The sequence below is a fragment of the Hylobates moloch genome, unplaced genomic scaffold (genome assembly GCF_009828535.3).
Source record: "Hylobates moloch isolate HMO894 unplaced genomic scaffold, HMol_V3 SCAFFOLD_11, whole genome shotgun sequence".
NCBI lineage: Eukaryota > Metazoa > Chordata > Mammalia > Primates > Hylobatidae > Hylobates > Hylobates moloch.
In genome coordinates this window covers 47,910,755-47,931,586 of record NW_026652286.1, presented here as the reverse complement: position 1 = coordinate 47,931,586, position 20,832 = coordinate 47,910,755, and the positions used below count along the sequence as shown (strand labels likewise).

Below are 20,832 nucleotides of genomic sequence, written 5' to 3'. Positions count from 1 at the left end.
TTAAAAGGATCTATAAAAGCATGCTTGTCAGAAAACCTTCAAAGCATCCTCCAGTCTGGCTCTTACTTGCTGTGTGCCCTCAGATAGATAAAACATTTAATGCCTCTTGGCCTCAGCTTCTACAATCAAGACAAGGGCTATCTATCATCCCTGATGTGTGAAAGACTTCTAAGAGAATAAGACAAAAAATGTGAAAATGCTTGTAAATTACACAAATTTGTAACATCACTGCTTCCAATTTTTAGAAGCATCAGAGGTTAAATGAATTAGGATAAATCAAAGATAAAGGCAGGGTAGGATTAATCACAGCATCCTCCATGATACCACACTGCTTCACAAGATCCAACAGTCTTTCTTCAGTTCCTGCTCTCCTACATTAGCACAGTGTTCGCTACTCCTGGAAACTATCCTCTTTCAGCATCTATGATACTACACTATCCCAAATCCTCTTCTTCCTGACTTAGTATTTTTTCTTTTAATTATACTGTTTTCTCTAATAAGGTCACACAATCTCACATTTAGAACATATCTTTAAAATAATTGTACCCTACACCTCATTTTACTTACTAAGGAAAACTGAGATCAAGAACTATTAGTGGCTTACTCACATTTCAAATAATTTCTGGACTTTCTTCTTTTCAATAGTTAAAACTTCGTGTGTCTCAAACTGAACAGGCATTAAAATATGTTTATGTTTTGACACATCCTACTATCTCCACCCTCTAATTTCTAAACCCTGTGTGTTCTGCTACATATCCTAAGCAGTCAAGGTGTAGGTATCTCTCAAGCAAGTACCAAAACTCAGAAAATGTATATGGTTACTTTAGTCAAAATCATGTTTCTTAAGATTAATGGACACAGTCCATGTGACCAAACTCTATATTATCATGTGTAATAAGATTCAAGTTTCACAAACGAAAGGCCAATTTTGTAATGTTTCTAAAATAACCACTTCTCTGAGCATCCTTCTGGATTCTTCCTCAAGTACATATATAGAGGATGTCTAATGTTCTGAAATGTATTATGTGTCACATAAACGTTAGAAAATACTGTCAAAATCAAATTTCAATGAACAATCTGTCTGAGTAGGGTGAACATTGGTTGAGTGTTGCTGTTAACTTTATTTGGAATTGCATTTATTTTGGTGGCTTGCTCCCTGGAAAAATATCCTTGATGATCTATCACATTTAAAATTAAAGCCAGATTTTAAAATCTTTCAAAATTAAGCCCAGACATTATGAAAATATAGAGCTGAGGCCTTTAAGCCTCTGAGCATTAGATACATGCACAGCTTTTTTGGCTTGCCAAACATAATTCTTTTAAGACAAAGAACAGGTCAAAACTCAAAGCCACATTTGGGGCTGTTGAAGGGCTTTCCGAGTGATGCTGCAGTTGTTAAGACTTTGATAAGTCTAACTTTTGCAACTTTGATTGCTGTTCTGTAGGGTACAGAAGACCAGCAAACAGCTCATGTCTGTTTTCAGATCACTGGCTTCCAAACATTCTCTCCCACTGTCCAGAGAAAGGAAACGGCTTTCCAAACACTTTGTAAAATAGATAAATTTAAATCACTGTAGCTACAAAATTTATGACGCTTGCATTAAAAAATGCTAAGCTTGAATAACAGCCTCTAAAGCTTCCGCTAATTTTCTCACACTGAAATGTCACAAACTCAAAATGAGAAAGATTCTTTAGAATTCAGGGCAATCTAAGAAGTTTCTTACCGTAGCAAAGAGAAGACATCATAAGAATTGCGAACACAGTTCTGATCCACCTGTAGAAGAATAGTCTTCTGAGCATTTGAATAACCCTGAAAGACATTAATCAACAAATTAATCAAAACCAAACAAAATAAAATACATGCACAAATTAATGATGCTTGTCTTTTTAAAAATATGACATATTAACAACTGAGTAAATCTAAAATTTTAGAGATTCCAAAAAGTAAAGTATATCTGCCATGTAACAGAAGTCTAACCTTTCAGGTGAGGGAATGTAAAATAAGTTTTGGCAGGGGGATCTGACAAAAGTGGAGAAGGAGCGCACCCAGCCCAGCCCCAAGTCCCGCGGCCTTCCCTCCCACCACAGTGCCGGCCCAGCAGTTGCTGCCCCAGCCATGGAGCAAGACAACAGCCCCCAGATCTCGAGGGGGCAGAGCAGATTTGGACGTGTCGCCCAATGCTGCCATCCTTGTGCTGACCAGTCATCCCCAGAGAGAGATGAACACAGATCCTCGACCCACTTTGGTAATGTCTCCACAGCGACAGAAGATGACAAGGATCACACCCACAACGAGAGAGCTCCAGATGATCGCTGAACATCACCTGGGGCAACAGCAGCAAGGAGAGGCACCTGAGAAACCTGCTGAGAGCACAGGGACCCAGGAAACCTGCCCACGTGGGATCACAGACACGGAAGTGGAGTCAAGGCTGGGCACCTTTAGGCCAGCGCAAGAGTCTGCAGAATCTATCCCCACAACTCAGGAGGGAGGCAGTAAAAAATGCAGCACAAAGGAACCCTCGATCCATGTACCACCACTGGATTCCCAGGAAGCCAGCTCGATTTGAGAGAAGGAGGTATCCTGGAATCAGGGCTGCAGTTTGGGAATGCATGAACATTGGATTTGTTTCTTATTTCTTCACTTTTGGGGAATATCTCTTGTTTTAAAAAAAGTGATAAATTTGGTGTTAGGTCAAAAAAATACATTTCTTCTCACAGTTTCCCACGGAAACAATGTTTCACATTATAAATTGTGGTGAACCTCCCAAGGAAGCTCCAGAAGTCGTTTTAACATATTATGTGACTCAAAAAGAGTATTAACAATAATATTTCAACTATGCCTAGCCATCATATGTAACGTTTTTATGGGGAAAAGGGCATTCCAAGTTCTGATTAGGAACACCAGAAACAAATATTTCTACTCTGTGGTACAAAGGAGCAAGGATACTTTCTAAAAGGAATATAGGACAATTCCAGAAGAAGAACAGAATAGGTATCTCTGTCATTTAAGAAAGGCAAAGGAGACTGATTTGAGCAATGATAAAACTCTGGTCTCCTGCACAGCTGGCTCTACATGAATTACTCTTTCCCTGTTGCAATTCCCTGTCTTGATAAATTGGCTCTGTCCAGGTAGAGGGCAAGGTGAACCAATCTGGCGGTCACACCACTGCACTCCAGCCTGGGTGACAGAGCAACACCCTGTCAAAAAAAAAAAAAAAAAAAGATAAAAAGGAATAAATAGTCATGTTTCTTAAAAAAAAAAAAAAAAAAGCAGGGAGGGGGTGGGGAGAGTACACAGTAATTTAGAAAAAAAGACTCTGGACCCACCAGGAGTCCAATTCAAGCCTTCAATACAACAGCTATATAATCTTAAGCAAGGAACCAGAGTGTTCTTAGTTTAACTTGGTTGCTTCATCTGTAATCTGGAGATGATAATAGTAACTGCCTCACAAATTGAGGGAATTAAAAGTTAATATCTGTAAAATGAAAGGTATTTAATAAGCACCATATACATGTTTGCTATAATGCTAGTAGAATCATTAAAAGTTATGTCACTACAGACATTAAAAGGATATTAGAAGAATATTATTAACAACTTTATGCTAATAACTGTGACAACTTAATTAGACAAGTTCCTCGAAAAGAAACACAAAAGTGCCCAAACAGACATACTATGAAACATCTAAATAGCCCCATATCTACTTTTTTAGTGAATAAGCAATTGAAAATCTTCCCACACACACACAAATCCTGTCCAAATGGTCTCACTGATTAATTTCATCAAACATTTAAGAAAGAAAGAATATCCACTTTACACAAACTCCTTCAGAAAGCAGAGAAGGGAACAATTTCCAACTTATAAAACTAGCATTACTGATGCCAAAACTAGACAGAGACAACACACACACAAAGGAAATTATACACCAATATCCCTCATGAACAGAAACACAAAAATCCTTAGTGAAATATCAGCAAATTGAACCAGCAATACATTATAAAGACTAAAAAAGACATATTATTAACTGGATGTAGCCTAAGAATGTCTAGTTGGTCTACCATTTAAAAAACAATCAACTAGACAAATACATGAAAAAATCCTTATAAATCTATCTTGATGGGCACACCATTATAAAGATGCAATCTGTGAAAACAATGACACAAAGGTAGGGGAATAGAGCTATATAGAAGTAAAGCTTTTTACGGCATTAAAACTAAGTTGGTATTAATTCAAACTAGAGAAGCTTGTTTTTTAAAAAGATCAACGTTGACAAATCTTTTTTTTTTTTTTTTTTTTTTTTTCAACAAGTTCTGATTCTGTTACCCAGGCTGGAGAGTAGTGGCGCGATCACAGTTCACTGCAGCCTCAATCTCCTGGGCTGAAGCCATCCTCCTGCTGCAGCCACCTGAATAGCTGGAATTACAGGCATGCACCACCACGCCCGGTTAATTTTTGCATTTTTTTTGTAGAGATGGGGTTTCTCCATGTTGCCCAGACTGACCTTGAACTCCTGGGTTCGTGAGATCCTTCCACCTCAGCCTCCCAATTAGCTGGGATTACAGGCATGCACCACCACACCCAGCTAATTTTTATTTTTTACAGAGAAGGGTGTCTTACTATGTTGCCAAGGCTGCTCTTTAACTTCTGGGCTCAAGCTATCCTCCTACCCTGGCCTCCCAAAGTGCTGGGATTACAGGCATGAGCCACTGCACCTGGCTCATTGACAAATCTTAAGGTAAACTAACCAAAGGGAAAGGAAAGAAGACTCAAATCACTAAAATCAGGAAAGAAGTGGGAACGTTATTACCAATCTTACAGAAATAAGAAGGTTTATAAAAGAATACAATGAACAATTAATTGTATTCCAGCAAATCAGATAACGCAGACAAAATGATATACAAATAAAAATGACTCAAGAAGAAACAGAAAATCTGAACAGACCTATAACAGATAAAGAGGTAGATGGAATTTGTAATCACAAAACTCCCACCAAAAAAAAAAAGCCCAGAACCAGATTATTTGACTGGTGAATTCAACGAACTATTTAACACCAATCCTTCTCAAAGTCTTCAAAAAACATAAAAGCAAGGAAACACTTCTTAAGTTATTCTATGAGACCAATACTATCCTGATACCAAAGCCAGACAAAATGTCACAAGAAAACTATAGACCAGTATCCTTTACAAATACAGATATAAAAATCTTCAACAAAATACTACTAAAAGTGACCTAGTGGCATATTAAAAGAATTATAGCCCACAACATGGCAACTATTTCTGGGTATATACCCCAAAAAAGTGAAAGCAAGAATGGGAAGTGCCATTTGTATATCCATATTCATAGCAGCATTATTTACAATAGCCAAGGGGTGGAAGCAACCCAAGTGTCCACAGACAGGTGATGGATAAACAAAATATGGTATATTCATACAAGGAAATACTATTCACCATTAAAAAGGAAGGAAATTCTGACACATGCTAAAACATTGATGAAGCTTGAGGACATTATATTAAGTGAAATAAGCCAATCAAAGGAAAAACATTCACTCATTCATATGAGGTACCTAGAGTAGTCAAAATCATAGAAACAAAGTCGAACGGTAGCTGGCAGGGACCGGGGAGAGGGGAGAATGAGGAATTATTGTTTAACAGAGAGTTTCAGTTTTGCAAGGTGAAAAGTTTTGCAAGGTGAAAAGTTTTGCAAGATGAAATACATGGATGGTGGCAATGGTTGCACAACAGTGTGAATGTACCTAATGCCACTAAACTGTATACTTAGAATGGTTAAGATAGTAAATTTTGTGTATTTGTAATTTACCACAAAAAAAATTTTTAAAGATTATACACCATGAACAGCTGAAATTCATACAGGGTACGCAAGGGAGTTTCGATACATTAAAATCAATCAGGCTGGGCACCTGTAATACCAGCACTTTGGGAGGCACAGGCAGGAGGATCACTAGAGCTCAGGAGTTAGAGACCAGCCTGGGCAATATAGTGAGACATCATTTCTAAAAAAATTTTTTTAAATAAAGAAATTGGCTGGGCATGGTGATGCATGCCTGCAGTCCCAGCTACTCAGGAGGCTGAGGTGGGAGGATCACTTGAGCCCAGGAGTTTGAGGGTACAGTGAGCCGTGATTGTGCCACTGCATTCCAGCCTAAGTGACAGAGCAAGACACTGTCAAAAAGAGAAAGTATAGAAAGAAGGAAGGAAGGATCAGTGTAATACACCACAACATACTTAGTCATCTCAGTTGATGCAGAAAATGCATCTGACAAAATTCAGCACCTTTCCATGATTAAAAAAAAAAAAATCAACAAACTAGGAATAGAAAGGAATTTCCCAGACCTGATAAAGGGCATCTACAAAAAACCCACAGCTAACACCATACTCAGTGGTGAAAGACTCAAAATCTTCCCCCAATATCAAAAACAAGAAAGACAAGGTGATTGCTCTCACCACTTCTACTCAACATTTGTACTCTAAGTCCTAGCCAGAACAATTAGGCAAGAAAAATAAATAAAGTGTATTCCAAACTGGACCAAAATAAATAAAATGGCATCCCATGTTCATGGATTTAAAGACTTAATATTATCAACATAGGAAAAATTACCCAAAGCAATCTAGATATTCAATGCCATCTCTATCAAAATTCCAGCAGCCTTGTTTACAGAAATGGAAAAGCCAATTCTCAAATTCATATGGAATTGCAAGGGGTCAATAGCCAAAATTATATTGAAGAGAACAAAGTTAGAAGATTCGCACATCCCAATTTCAACTTAATACCAAGCAACGATAGTCAAAACAGGATAGCACTGGCATAAAGACAGACATATAAATCAACAAAATAGAACTGAGAATCTAGAAATAAATCGATGCATCTATGATCAACTGATTTTCAACAAAGGTTCATAGACTACTCAATGGGGAAATAAGTCTTTTCATCAAATGGTGCTAAAAAAAACTGGATAGCCACTTGTAAAAGAATGAAGTTGGACCTGTCCTTAATACCATATTTTTAAATTACCTCAAAATGAATCAAAGACTTAACTGTAAAACCATAAGGCTGGCCAAGCACGGTGGCTCGAGCCTGTAAATCCCAGCACTTTGAGAGGCTGAGGTGGGCAGGTCACTTGAGGTCAGGAGTTCGAGACCAGCCTAGCTAACATGGTAAAACCTGGTCTCTACTAAAAATACTAAAATTAGCCGGGCGTGATGGCACGCGCTTGTAATCCCAGCTACTCGGGAGGTTGGAGGCAGGAGAATCACTTGAACCCAGGAGGCAGAGGTTGAAGTGAGCTGAGATCACGCCACTGCACTCCAGCCTGGGTGACAGAGTGAGACCCTATCTCCAAAAAAACAAAACAAACAAACAAACAAAAAACCCACTATAAAGCTAAAAAAACTATAAAACTATTAGAAGAAAACACAGGGGTAAATCTATATAACCTTGGATTTACCAATCTATTCTTAGATATGATATAAAAGGCATTAGTACAAATAAATCAGTAAATTATACTTCATTAAAATCAAAAACTTTTGTGCATCAAAGGACACAATCAAGTAAGCAGAAAAACAAGCCAACAGAATGGGAGAAAATATTCACAAACTGTGTATCTGATAGAGGTCTAATTTCCAGATGATATAAAGAACTCATATATTCAACAGCAAAAAGACGACTCAATTTTTAAATGGGCAAAGAACTGCAAGAGACATTTGTCCAAATAAAGACATACGAATAGCATAACAAACAAACAGAAGATAAGTGTTAGTGAGGATGTGGAGAAATGAGAACCCTCATATATTGCTATTAGGAATGTATTGGTCAGCCACTGTAAAAAAAAAAGTTTAGCAGTTCCTCAAAAAGGTAATCATAGAATTATAATATGACCCAGCATTTTCACTCCTAGGTACATACCCAAAAGACTGAAAACAGGCACTCAAACAAACAGCTGTACACAAACGTTCACAGCAGCACTATTCACAACAGTCGAAAAAAGGAAACAACACAAATGTCTATCAACAGATGAATAGATAAACAAAATGTGTATATGTGTCTGTGTGTGTGTACACATGCAATAGAATATTACTCAGCCCTAAAAAGGAATGAAGTACATTCCTTCCTACATGTAGATGCAACACCAAAACATTACACTAAGTGAAGAAGAGCCAGAACAAAAGGTCATATACTATATAATTCAATTTGTATGAAATACCCAAAATAGGTAAATCCATAGAGATGGAAAGCAAACTGGTGTTTGCCAGGGGTTTGGAGGATAGCAAAATAGAAAGTGAGCACTTCGTAGGTACAAAGTTTAATTTGGGGATTATGAAAATGTTTTGCAACTTGACAGAGATGGTGGTACACAACACTGTGAATGTACCCAGAGCCACTGAATTGCACACTTCAAAACAGTTCATTTATGTTACATTAATTTCACCTCAATTTTAAAAAATAGATGCTAAGAAATAATCCATACATTTTAAGGGCAGATGAGGAAAAAGAGGACAAAGGAGACAGTCTTATAAATCAGCAAAAAAATCCAAATAATAGAAGACTTGAGAAGTAGATTTAAGATTCTCAGGAGAAATGATTAATGATGTTCTACTTAGCTTTTCTTATTTTATGGAAAAAGCTGCCAAATATTTTTTCTTACTATAAAAAATTTATCCACACCCACCGACATACAACTAAAAGTCACACTTTATAACAGGGAAAGAACATTCAACTGAAAGCTGGAATCCTGGTTTTTAATCTACTCTGCCTATCGCATAAGTGAGGAAAATAATTTAACTCTCCTAGACCTCAGTTTCTTTAATTATAAAATGAGATGCAACTACTACTAATAAAAACAGGAATAAAAAATAACAGCAATATAAAAAGTAATGTTTACATGCATTTACAGTGTGGCAGGCAGTATTGTATTTTATATGTCAATGTTAGCTAACTGTTAATATGTTAAATGTTAACACATTTAATACAAACCCCTGTGAAATAAGTGCTATTAATATCCCCACTTTAAAGGTGTGGAAACTGAGACACAAAGAGGATTAAAGAGAAGAGCCATGCAGTCTGGCTCCACAGCCCATGTTCTTAAGAACCAGGCTATACTTGATGATCTCTAAGACCTTTTCCAATTCTAAAAATTCTGAGTCCATGTACATTTAAGGCAATTTAAGGACATTATTAAGCCCTCCTGTTTCAGCCATCACTTAGCAATTAACATTCTTGAAATATGCTAAGAGCCTTGTTCTGAATGACATCTAACTTCACCAGATGTTCGATCCCGACAGACTTCTGATGAAGGATTATAATGGAAAGAAACGGCTCATTTGTATCTGGTTATCTGTGTGAGATACTGCCAAGTGCCAAAGAGCCCAGAAAAGATTTACATGTCACTCAAAATTCTTCTGAAGTCAGGCCTAATAATTCTTCAAGGAACGGAATAGTAACAAGTCTGGGTGAGTGCCTATTAAACTGCTCAGGGAAATAGATAATTTAACATATCCAATGAGCAGGAGTAATTCCAGGCAAGTCAGGTGTATTTCTAGATGAGTGGTCAGCAAACTTTTTCCATAAAGGGCCACATAGTAAATGTTTTCGGCTTTGCAGGCCACATGTCATTTCTGTCACATATTCTCATTTTTTTCTTTAAAATTCTTTAAAAATGTAAAATCACTCTTAGTCGCAAGCTATACAAAAACATGTGCTGGACTACAGTTTGCTTATCCCTGTACTAGTTCATTGGATGAGTCACGTTTTAAAACATGTTACTATATATTTTGAGAGTTTTTAGCTGCAACAACACAAAACTGTCCTTAACTTCATTAAAACTACAAAATGTATACAGGAATAACCCAGTTAGTAGGATAACTGATTAGGAAGCAAATAGCATTATACATATACTTATTCCTTTCAGTGTTTACTGAACACCGAGTACACAGATGGTGTTAGGCAATTATTACTACTGTCCTCATAGAGTACACAACCCAGTGAAGGTTCCAAGTGAATCAAATAATGCAAGAGTGCCATAAGAAAGGCTTTTTAAAAAGCTACAGGAGTCGGCTGGGCACGGTGGCTCACGCCTGTAATCTCAGCACTTTGGGAGACTGAGGCGGGTGGATCACAAGGTCAGGAGTTCAAGACCAGCCTGGCCAAGATGGTGAAACCTCGTCTCTATTAAAAATACAAAAAAATAAGTCGGGCTTGGTGGTGGGCACCTGTAATCCCAGCCACTCAGGAGGCTGAGGCAGAGAATTGCTTGAACCCAGGAGGCGGAGGTTGCAGTGAGCCGAGATCGCGCCACTACACTCCAGCCTGGGGCGACAGAGCAAGACTCGTCTCAAAAAAAAAAAAAAAAAAAAAAAGCTACAGGAGTTGTGCTGCAGTAAAGATTCCATCTAGCAGAACAGGAACATCAAAGACTGCAGGGGTGGCAGTATTTGGGATGGATTAAGTAGTACTGAAAAGCTGAATGGCAGTGAAGGAAAGTCTCACACAGACTGAACACCTTTAGCCAAAGCATGACAGCAGGAAAACACAAGCTGCATTCAGAGAAAATTAAATAGTAGTCCAATTTGTTTAGCTTCAGTGACGTGGAAATTATTTGGATCCCTGGAGAGGGAAGTAGTGGGAGATACAGCTGAATAAGTAAGTAAAGAGGGCCAGAACACAGCAAGCCTTGAATACCATGCTAAAACGGAAAGACAACCTATGGGCAGTAAGAACTCATGGAAGGTTTCTAACAGTTTAGGGTTATAATCAGAGCTACATTTAAGGAAGGTTACTCTGGTATTGACAAACCGCATAAATTGGAGGAAGAAGACTGTCCGACTACCCGATAGGAGGCTACTATAAAAATCCATACATATTAGACATAATGAGGGTTCAAAATCCATCAGTGGCAATGGTAATAAAAAACAACAGAAACGGAAAAAGAGAGAGGAAGAGGAGGAAGGTGGGGAGGAGAAGGAGGAAGATGCAGGCGTAGAAGGAATGTGGGGAGGAGGAGGAGAAGGAAGAAGAGAGATAAAAAGCGGAGACAGAACCCAAAGTACTATACAACTGACTGAATTTGGGCTGATGGAGAGAAAGCAATCAGACCAGAGAGTTGGACACATCTAGCAGACTATAAGAATTTACTCCATACAATCTTTAAGCAAAGGAATAAAAAACGAAAGTGTCCTTTAGCAAGATTAATCAGGCAGCAGTAAGACAGAGTGGATACAACGAGACTAGAGTCCATAGGCCCACCAGGAAACTACTGCAGTGACCCAGCCCTTTGCGAATGTTGATCTGAGCTTGGATTATGGCAATGGAGATGGAAAAGTTGCCACAGATACCAGAACTATTTCAAAGAAGAACTCAGAAGAGTCTAGTGGCTGACTGAATAGAATGGATAAAATAAAATAAATCAACACTTAACTATAAAATTTGAGGCCAGGATAAATGAAAAAATAGTTAATAAAGACATGGAAAACTGGAAGAGAACGCAACCTTGGAGAGAAAAAATGAAGAGCTCCATTTAAAGTATAATAATTTGGCAGGTATCTATGCAGAAATGTCAGAAACCACTAAGACAGAGAACTACAATTTTGAGTAACAAGCTATACCAGGGGTTCCCAAGCCCCAGGGCAAGCATCACCACCTGAGCTCCCCCTCCTGTCAGATCAGCGAGGGCATTAGATTCTCGAGAGCTCAAACTCTACTGTAAACTATACATGCAAGTGATCTAAGTTGCGCATTCCTTATGAAAATCTAACTAATGCCTGATCATCTGAGGTGGAGCAGTTTCATCCTGAAACCGTCCCCACTCCCATCTGTGGAAAAACTTGTCTTCCACAAAACCGATCCCTGGTGCCAAAAAGGATGGGGACTGCTGAGCTATACTACTGAAGACAACCAAGTGGTGTATTCCAACAGAATTTCTAATGATCTGCTGCTACAGAAGCTTCATTCATTCATTTGGCAAGAATGTACTGGATTATTACTACATGCCAGACACAGTGCTAAGTACTAGGGATCAACAGGTAAAAACAGACACTGTCCTTGCCCTCGCACAGTTTACAGTGTAGCAGGTAAGAGAGGTAAGCAAATGGGCAATCAGAACATAATAGGATAAGGGTCAGTGACGAGGGAAATGTAATACAAGGTGCTACGGCAGCATATAAAAGGAATCTATCCACACTGGACTTAGGAGGTACATCACAGAAAAACCTTCCTATGGAAATGGGGCCTTAGCTAAAACTGATGTGAACAAATCTTAGCCTAAGAAAGTGTTAAGGATGGAGTGCTTAGAAATAAGAAATAGCAAGACCTCCTAAGTCATTAATTATTGAGGACAAACACTGCTGACAAGATTTGAATAAAGGAAGAATATGATCAGCATTTTAGAAAAATAAATCTGACTATAATGTCAAGAACCAGGAAAAAAGTAGCAGCCACCATCAGTAGTGATTGAAACACAGAAGAAGGGACTCAAGACAACTCTATGTTCTGACTTTGAGAAAGTAGGTGGATTGTGGTACCATTCACTTCACTAAGAAACACAGCAGGAGGAAGTGTTGTGAGGGGAAGGGAACTGAGCTCAGTTTGGGCTACGGAGAGCATATGTATCTCCGAAACATCCAGGCAAATTTGACACATGTCTAGATACATGGAAATCTAGACTGAAGGTGTTTATCTGGGAGGAAATCTCTCCCCAGCAGGACTTGCCAGTGTTCTATATTTATTCATAAAACCATAAGTGAGCTTTGAAAATAGTCTTCTTCTACTTAACCTAGGTAAAATAAGAAATCTTGATGGGCAAGGGAAAAAAAACAATGGCTCATCCTACTACTTGAGCACATTTTCAGATGTAACGAGTATACTTTTTTTAAAATACAGTGTTTGTTTGTATGACTACAACTACCTAATGAATCAATAGACAGCCTGTGTTCCTAGGTGTATATGTTCATTTGGCCATTAATAACACTTTTAGGTGTCAGCCAAGTTTAAGCCAAATAAAACTGTGCACATATCTCTGTTAAGCATCATCAAGCCTTAGACAACCCTGGCTCTGAGATCTGATGAAGCCCAGATGCTGAGTAGTTAAGGAGGAAAGGTGAGACCTCTTCTTAGACAATTAACCTGAGCTGAATGCGTACATCCCTTCAGATTTGGCCCAATGTTTGAGACAACAGAGGATGTTTTTCCTCTCCTTTAAAACAGTGAGAAGCACTGAGAAATAAGAACAGTGTCATGAAGCAAAGATATACAGATCCTGAAACTAACATTAATGATTTTAAATTTAAATCAACAGAGATGAAGATGTTTTTGTTCATACTTCAAATATACTCAGAAAATAATCACAATCACAGGCACACACTCCAAGAATGAAGTGGAATAAGTGCCTTCAATGCTACTCCATGACATGAGGACTGAAAGTAACCCTCCTAAAGTAGCCGTCCCTTAAGCAAAAAGTCTACCTTAAAACAGAGATGGGAACAATGTGATCCTAGTAGACTTCATTCACTCATGGAAAAATATTCAGTAAGCAAAGCCTGAGACTTTAAAACTGAGTAAGGCATAACCTCAGCCCTAAAGGAGCATACGCCCTAATAGGAAGAAAGGATGTATGGCCAAATTACTATAACTGTGAAAGAAGAGAGAAGGAAGAGAAGGCAACAGTGACAGCGCGTTAACTAGCATTCGTGGAGAGAGAAAAAGAGAGTGAGAGAAGATTCCCAGCTTTGTACAACAGTTGAAACAGAAATTGACTTACAGGATAGGGTGAGGGGGCTCAAAAATGCCCTCTATACAAATCTAAAAAAGAATGGTGAAAACATGTTTTCAAAATACTAAACAAAACAAAATTTTAAACTCTCTGAATCCCCTGGTGAGAACAAGTCGAGCTCTGTTTCTGTTTACTTCTCAAAAATCTAAAACATCTATATGAAGAACCATACTTAGCTTTGAATTTTACAGTATTAAAAGTTTTCAAAAGCTCAAAAATTGTGCTAAGAAGACAAGATCCTCCAAATTCATAACAGGAAACGTGGCATTTTCCCAGATTATTCTCTGGCTTCAATGAAGAGAGAGAATGGGGACCACACTGCAGCAGCAGGGTTTATAAATATGAATTACAGGATAAGATGATTTTCCAAACATCTGTCAAAAGCTAATTCGATCCAAGAGAAAAGGGGGAAAAAAGACTCAGAGGGAAGCCAAATACAGTGACTAATGTGTGGAACTTTTGTGGACTTCAGTGGGTTGATGGTCTCATGGGCATTGCATGCCCACTCTACAATAATAAATGCCCAAAGTCTGTAGAATAAAGCACTTTGATACTGTTCAAAGTGTTTGCATGTGTTCTCTCTCATTTGATTCCCACAATGCACAACTAGTTATGCTTTGTGCTGGTTAATGTGAAGACAGAGACTTGGTACGCCGTCACACTATATGAAGTGGGAAGAAATGTGGAGATGCCATACAGCATAGTGGTTAAGAAAACAAGCCTTCAAATGAATGAGACCTGGGCTCGAATCATGGATCTGCTATTCACCACCTATGCCATCTTGCTTGGGTTCAGTAGTTGAATGTTTTCTTCTAAGGTACTTCACTCATAAAAGGAGAACTACCTCATGGGGCTGTTATACACAAATTAAATAAAAATACATAACCTATCTGATATAGTGTCTCATAGCAGGCACTCAGTAAATGAAAACTGGCAATGGTCGTTTTTTTAAAGCTCTGTATTCCTGAGAAGAGAAATGGGAGAAATATTTAAAAATAAAATAAATAAAAGCTCTATACTTACCTAGTATAATACTGTTAGTACACAATCACACCAGCTCAAATAGTTCAGAAATAAAATTTTACCCTGGATTTAATCTGGGCTCAGATCTCTAGATGCTTTATAATAAAGCAAGCAGCTATTATAAACAGTCCCTGAGGATTTTCCCAGTCTTTGTTTCTTCTATTTTGTAAGGCAAGGGAAAGGAAAACTAAACAGAATATGCATAGGAATGGACTTTTTAAATGGTTTTTTTCCAACTTTTCCTTGATAATGTACTAAAAGACCTGGGAAGAAATATACTATATCCAGCTCTCTGTTATTAAAATATTGGCTTTACTTGGGACACTTAATCCCTACTTCTGAATGATGTTCTGCTTGCGTACTGTGTGGGACATGCTTTGGAAACAAGTTAGTATCCATTAGCATAACTAGCAAGAGGAAATAACCATCTATTTAATTTCTCAGTTCTACAAAGTTAACTACATGGAAATCTCTTAAGTTCTCTGGGTGTCAGCATCTTCATCCTGAAAATGAAAATACTACTACTTGCCCACCTAAGATGCTATAAGTTAAAGGAGATATCGCTAACAGTATATAATCACAGTGAAATTAAATGATGGAAGAAACCTCAAATGAAAATTAAATGATGAAAATCTTCTATCACACCACCTCTTCACAGGTGACATAGTATAATGAAGAAAGTGCAAGTCTATAAAGAGGGAGAGATGTGTTCTGATCCAGGTTCTGCCACAACTCATCCTAATATCTTGGCCATTCATTTTTATTCCATAAGTACTTACTATATACCTAATAGATGCCTGCTACTGAGCCTGGTATTACAGATACAAAGTTAAAATACAGTTTGTACCTTCTAGAAAGAGAGACAGATATACAATTCAAAAAACTGTAATAAACTCAACAGCTACTAACAGAGGTATGTCAAAAGGGCTTCAGGAGCAAAGAGAAAGGGGCAATTCATTGTATAGAAACGACTAAGTCACGGAATGAAAGGAAGTCACTTTGCCCCTCTGTGACTCAATTTCTTTTAAGCAAATAATGATAAATTGGCCCTACCTTCCTCTAAGGTTGTTATAAGGCTGGAGTGAATTACTTATAGACAAATCTCTAAAGATTAAAGAGCTATGGGCCGGGCGCGGTGGCTCACACCTGTAATCCCAGCACTTTGGGAGGCCGAGGTGGGTGGATCACGAGGTCAGGAGTTCAAGACCAGCCTGGCCAAGATGCTGAAACCCTGTCTCTACTAAAAATACAAAAAAATGAGCTGGGCGTGGTGGCAGGCCCCCGTAATCCCAGCCACTCGGGAGGCTGAGGCAGAGAATTGCTTGAACCCAGGAGGCAGAGATTGCAGTGAGCCGAGATTGCGCAACTGCAGTCCAGCCTGGGTGACAGAGCGAGACTCATCCAAAAAAAAAAAAAAAGATTAAAGAGCTATGAAGGTAAGTATATAGATATATAGAGATAGATAAATTATAGCAGCTGGTAGCTCATGCCTGTAATCCCAGCACTTTGGGAAGCCGAGGTGGGCAGTCACTTGAGGTCAGGAGTTCGAGACCAGCCTGGAAAACATGGTGAAACCCCATCTCTACTAAAAATACAAAAATTAGCTGGGTGTGGTGGTAGGTGCCTATAATCCCAGCTACTCGGGAGGCCGAAGCAGGGTAACCGATTGAACCCGGGAGGCAGAGGTTGCAGTGAGCCGAGATCGTGCCACCGCACTCCAGCCTGGGTGACAGAATGAGACGCCATCTCAAAAATAATAATAATAATAAATAAAATAAATTATAGCTATGTCTAAGTTATCATCTGTAGCATGGAGCTAACCTGCCATGTCAAGTTCAATAAATTATGAGCCCCCTGAACGTCAGTTTTTCCATCTACAAAATAAGAGTGTTGGGCTAGATAACTAATATTCCCTGCGGTGTTATCCAGCTAATTAGGATTTTCTTACTTTTGAGATAAGGAACCTAAAACTAAGAGAAGTTAAGTGATTTGCTAAGGAACACAGTACCAGAACAAATTGAAAAATATAAAATAAGGAGTTTTCATTTGTTCAGGCTTTCAAAACAGCTCCTGAAACTTGTTATACCTAAATCTTCAATCTCAGCCTATATACTTGAGACGATCAAGTTATATGGTTATTTTTGTGAAATTCATCACCAAATTGCTATTTCAATATCTTGAGTTTCTTTCATCCACAAGATTTGCTCCTTTTGACTTGGATTCTATGCCTGCTCTAATTTTTTCCATTAAAATGAGAAAGTATTGCCATCTACTGGACTCTAAAGATACTACTGCTGTAGCTTCTAGTCAGAAAAATGAAATTCTTACTTATATCTCTATATATCTATATACTTACCTTCATAACTCTTTAATCTTTAGAGATTTGTCTATAAGTAATTTCACTCCAGCCTTATAACAACTGGTCTAATGCTTTTGCACCTTATCAATAGCACAACAGTTGGAGTAATTATGCCAATATGAGTTACATAAAAATAAATACCAAAAGTTTTGGTATGAGGCTGGAGGTAACCCAGGGTAGAACAAATATCATCTACTCAAGATTTTTATTCTCAATTATCGCTGTAATAGCCCTAAACACAGCAAGCATTCACCTTCATTCACTAACAAAATTTTATTGAGAGCCTACTACATACCAGGCACTGTGCTAGAGATATAGTGTTAATACAACGGTAAGTATTAGAGATGTAATTCTTCTTATCATAGGATTTAGAGCCTAGTGAGTAGAAGTTTCCATTTACTGGAGTAATAGTTGTCAGGAGTGCCTATAATTAAACTTACATCAATCTGACTCCAATATCCATATTCCTAATGACTAGGACTGTGCATTCATAAAAAGTAGCTGTCAGCGGTCCCACAAAAGATGAGTGGTCACCAAAATGAAATTCAGGCAAAGATAATCTTGCCTGTATACATTAAAGGCAAAATCCTGAATGGGGATCTGGAAGATTTCCAGCTTACTGACTCAACAGCCTTTTATTTCTCATCCTCCCCTAATCACCATCATAGCAGTTAAATCCACCTAGAAAACCCATGTAGAAATCTCTACAGGTCACCCAGCCTTATTCACCAACCTCCATACCAACTTCAAGGTATAACAAAGCTCCTCTTTGCTTCCCAATAGTCACCAAACATTAAAACCTCTTCCTGAAGTGCTCTTCAAATTATTTAAGGTTCTGCTGTAACTCACCAGCATTATCTGCAAGACGCAAACAAATGACACCAAAAACAATTTTTCAAACTAAACTCATTTGTAAACTGGATGTCTTCTGGAATATATGCTGTCTTATCTCCTCAACAAAGAAAATAAATTTGTGAATCCATGTCTTATACTTTTGTATCCCACAGTACCTAGTTTAATATTCTAGTAGGGTGCTTGACATTTTTTACCAGGAAAAAAAATCATGAATCACTTTTACAACTAAGATAAAAGTTTGCATCATCACTTATTCAACTTCTCTTTTGTCTGAATTGCTATTAAATACTTTAAGATTGCAGTATCTGGCCAGGCGTGGTGGCTCACGCCTGTAATCCCAACACTCTGGGAGGCCGAGGTAGAAGGATCATTTGAGCCCAGCAGTTCGAGACCATCCTGGGCAACACAGTGAGACCTCATCTCTATTTTTTTTTTCCTTTAAAAAAAAAAAAAAGAGTGCCACATTTGCATGTCAAATAAAGACCATTTTGCTACATATAACTAACAAGAATATATCACTCCCTAATAATGCCAGAAGAGGTTACTGAACAAAGGATTAAAATCCAGTGTTTATTTTAGTGAAAAATTTTTCAGTGTATTAAGTAGTGTCCAACACACTCCTGGAAGTGAAAATGAACTACTTAGCCATTGTATTCTATAGTTAAGAGATTTTGATTCCTAAAAACTCAACAGAAAACCTTTGGGAGAAGCAGATAAACAAAGAGGAAAAAGTTATGAACAGATAAGTAATTTCAGCTTTTAGATCCATAGTGGCTGAAGACATACTAAGAGAATGTAGACAGAGGGAGTATTGACATCGACATAATCATCAGCAATAATAATAAAACTGTTTCTGGTCACAGCTAATGTAAAAAAGAAGAATGCCAAAGAACTGGTCAACAAAAATTTTAGGCATTACTGAAAGTTGCTTTAAAATGTGCTCTGTCATTGCTTCCTAAGTGTAACTTTTCCTCTTCTGTATAAAACACTCATTCTTAAAATTTAATCCTGTTCTCAAAGCCTTGTTGCTTCAGCATTTTTAAAGTTTTAAACGAAATACTTCAAACCTGTATGATATCCATTTATAATTATTGTGATTACAAATATATTTGGACATAATGCTACCCCCACACTACATGTTTCTTTTTACCTTTTGTTTTCTTTTCTGTTTCCTACCAAGTTGACAACGCTTTCTATATTTTCTATTCCCTTTATTCCTCTGCTAATTAGAAATCTATAATCTCTTTCCATCTTTTTTTTTTTTTTTTTGGTAGAGACGGGAGTCTCGCTTTGTTGCCCAAGCTGGTCTCAAACTCCTGGCTTCAAGTGATCCTCCCACCTCAGCTTCCCAAAGTGCTGGGATTATACAGTCTGGGCACGGTGCCTCACGACTGTAATCCCCACACTTTGGGAGGCTGAGGCGGACAGATTACTTGGGATCAGGAGTTTGAGACCAAAGTGCTGGGATTACACGTGTGAGCCACCACACTCAACCCTCTGATTTTAGCCTTTACTAGGTATCCTTAAATTTTTAACACGTACACTTGACCACAATTTTTTCTAGCAAATTCTAAAGTTGGTTACTATCTCTATCCTCCTCCCAAACAAATCAGTGACCTCAATGAGTCTTAACCCTTTGAACACCCACTCTCATTATTGTTGTCTAGGGCAATGCTTTTCACTCTCTGTGGGGAAACACCAGTTGGCTGGATTTTTTTATTTGCTTCATTCCATTGTGAGCTGATACTTTTGTAAAATACAATGAAGAGTCACAATAACGTAAAATTGCTATAGAAGTTTTGAAACTTTTACCCTTACTTTTTCCACGTTGCTCACCACAGATTGTGACAGACAGTTCTTAGACGAGCAGTGGTCCAGACTACATTTTGAATAACAATGGCCTAGTTTGTTTCACCTTAAAACACATAATCAGATATTTATTTTTGTTTGTTAGCTTACAGTCAGAAATTCACTAATGTTTTAACCATTTGTATACCCCTTGCTGTTTTCTTACATACTATATGCTCCCTTTGGTGTCACTTTCTATTTGCATCATTCAGCATGGGTAAAGGGTCTGTGGATAGTAAACTATCAATCTTTATGCATTTAAAACTATCAATGCCAGGTGCAGTGGTTCACACCTATAATCCTGCTACTCGGAGGTGGGACTGGGCAACAGAGTGAGACTCTGTCTCAATCAATCAATAAAATGCTCTCTCTCACCCTCGCTTTTCTTTTTTTTTTTTTCTGTCACACAGGCTAGAGTGCAATGGTGCGATCACAGTTCACTGCAACCTCAAATTCCTGGCTCAAACAATCCTTCCACCTCAGCCTCCCAAGTAGCTTGGACTACAGGCATGTGCCATGCCTGGCTTTTTTTTTTTTTTTGGTAGAGATAGTATTTCATTATGTTGCCCCAGCTGGTCTCAAATTACCCTCACTTTTGACTAAAAGTTTACTAGAAACAATTAATAATTAACAGCGCATTGAAGACATATTTCTTCTGGCATCTACTGCTGCTGATGAGAAGTCTGCCGTCAGCCTAATTTGTAAGTAATATTTCCTTTCTCGCTGGTAGCTTTTCAAATTTCCCCTTTTAGGATTATTCTTAAAGTTCTGCAGTTTCTCTAAGCTGTCTTTTCTTGGCCTTTTTTTTAATAGGGAGAGCCCCACTCAGCTTCTCGTGCTCGTTTAGTGCTCATTTTGCCCTGAGGAGCCCATCTTTCTGCCTACTTCTGGGGAGGGTGGCCAGAAGGCCCAAGTCTTCTGCTTCTTCCCACTTCTTTGTGTTTCTATTCCATTTCTGTTTAGGAGATGTTT

The 20,832-nt window shown here is 38.1% G+C and overlaps 1 protein-coding gene across 1 annotated transcript in view; it reads right to left on the bottom strand.

Annotated features, from left to right (window-relative positions):
• The window catches only part of UVRAG (UV radiation resistance associated), a 333,170-nt gene that overhangs the window by 238,101 nt on the left and 74,237 nt on the right, over window positions 1-20,832 (bottom strand). Inside the window, exon 6 of the mRNA XM_032166960.2 lies at window positions 1,725-1,810. Coding sequence (XP_032022851.1) covers window positions 1,725-1,810 — 86 coding nt within the window. The remainder of the gene's footprint in view (window positions 1-1,724; window positions 1,811-20,832) is intronic.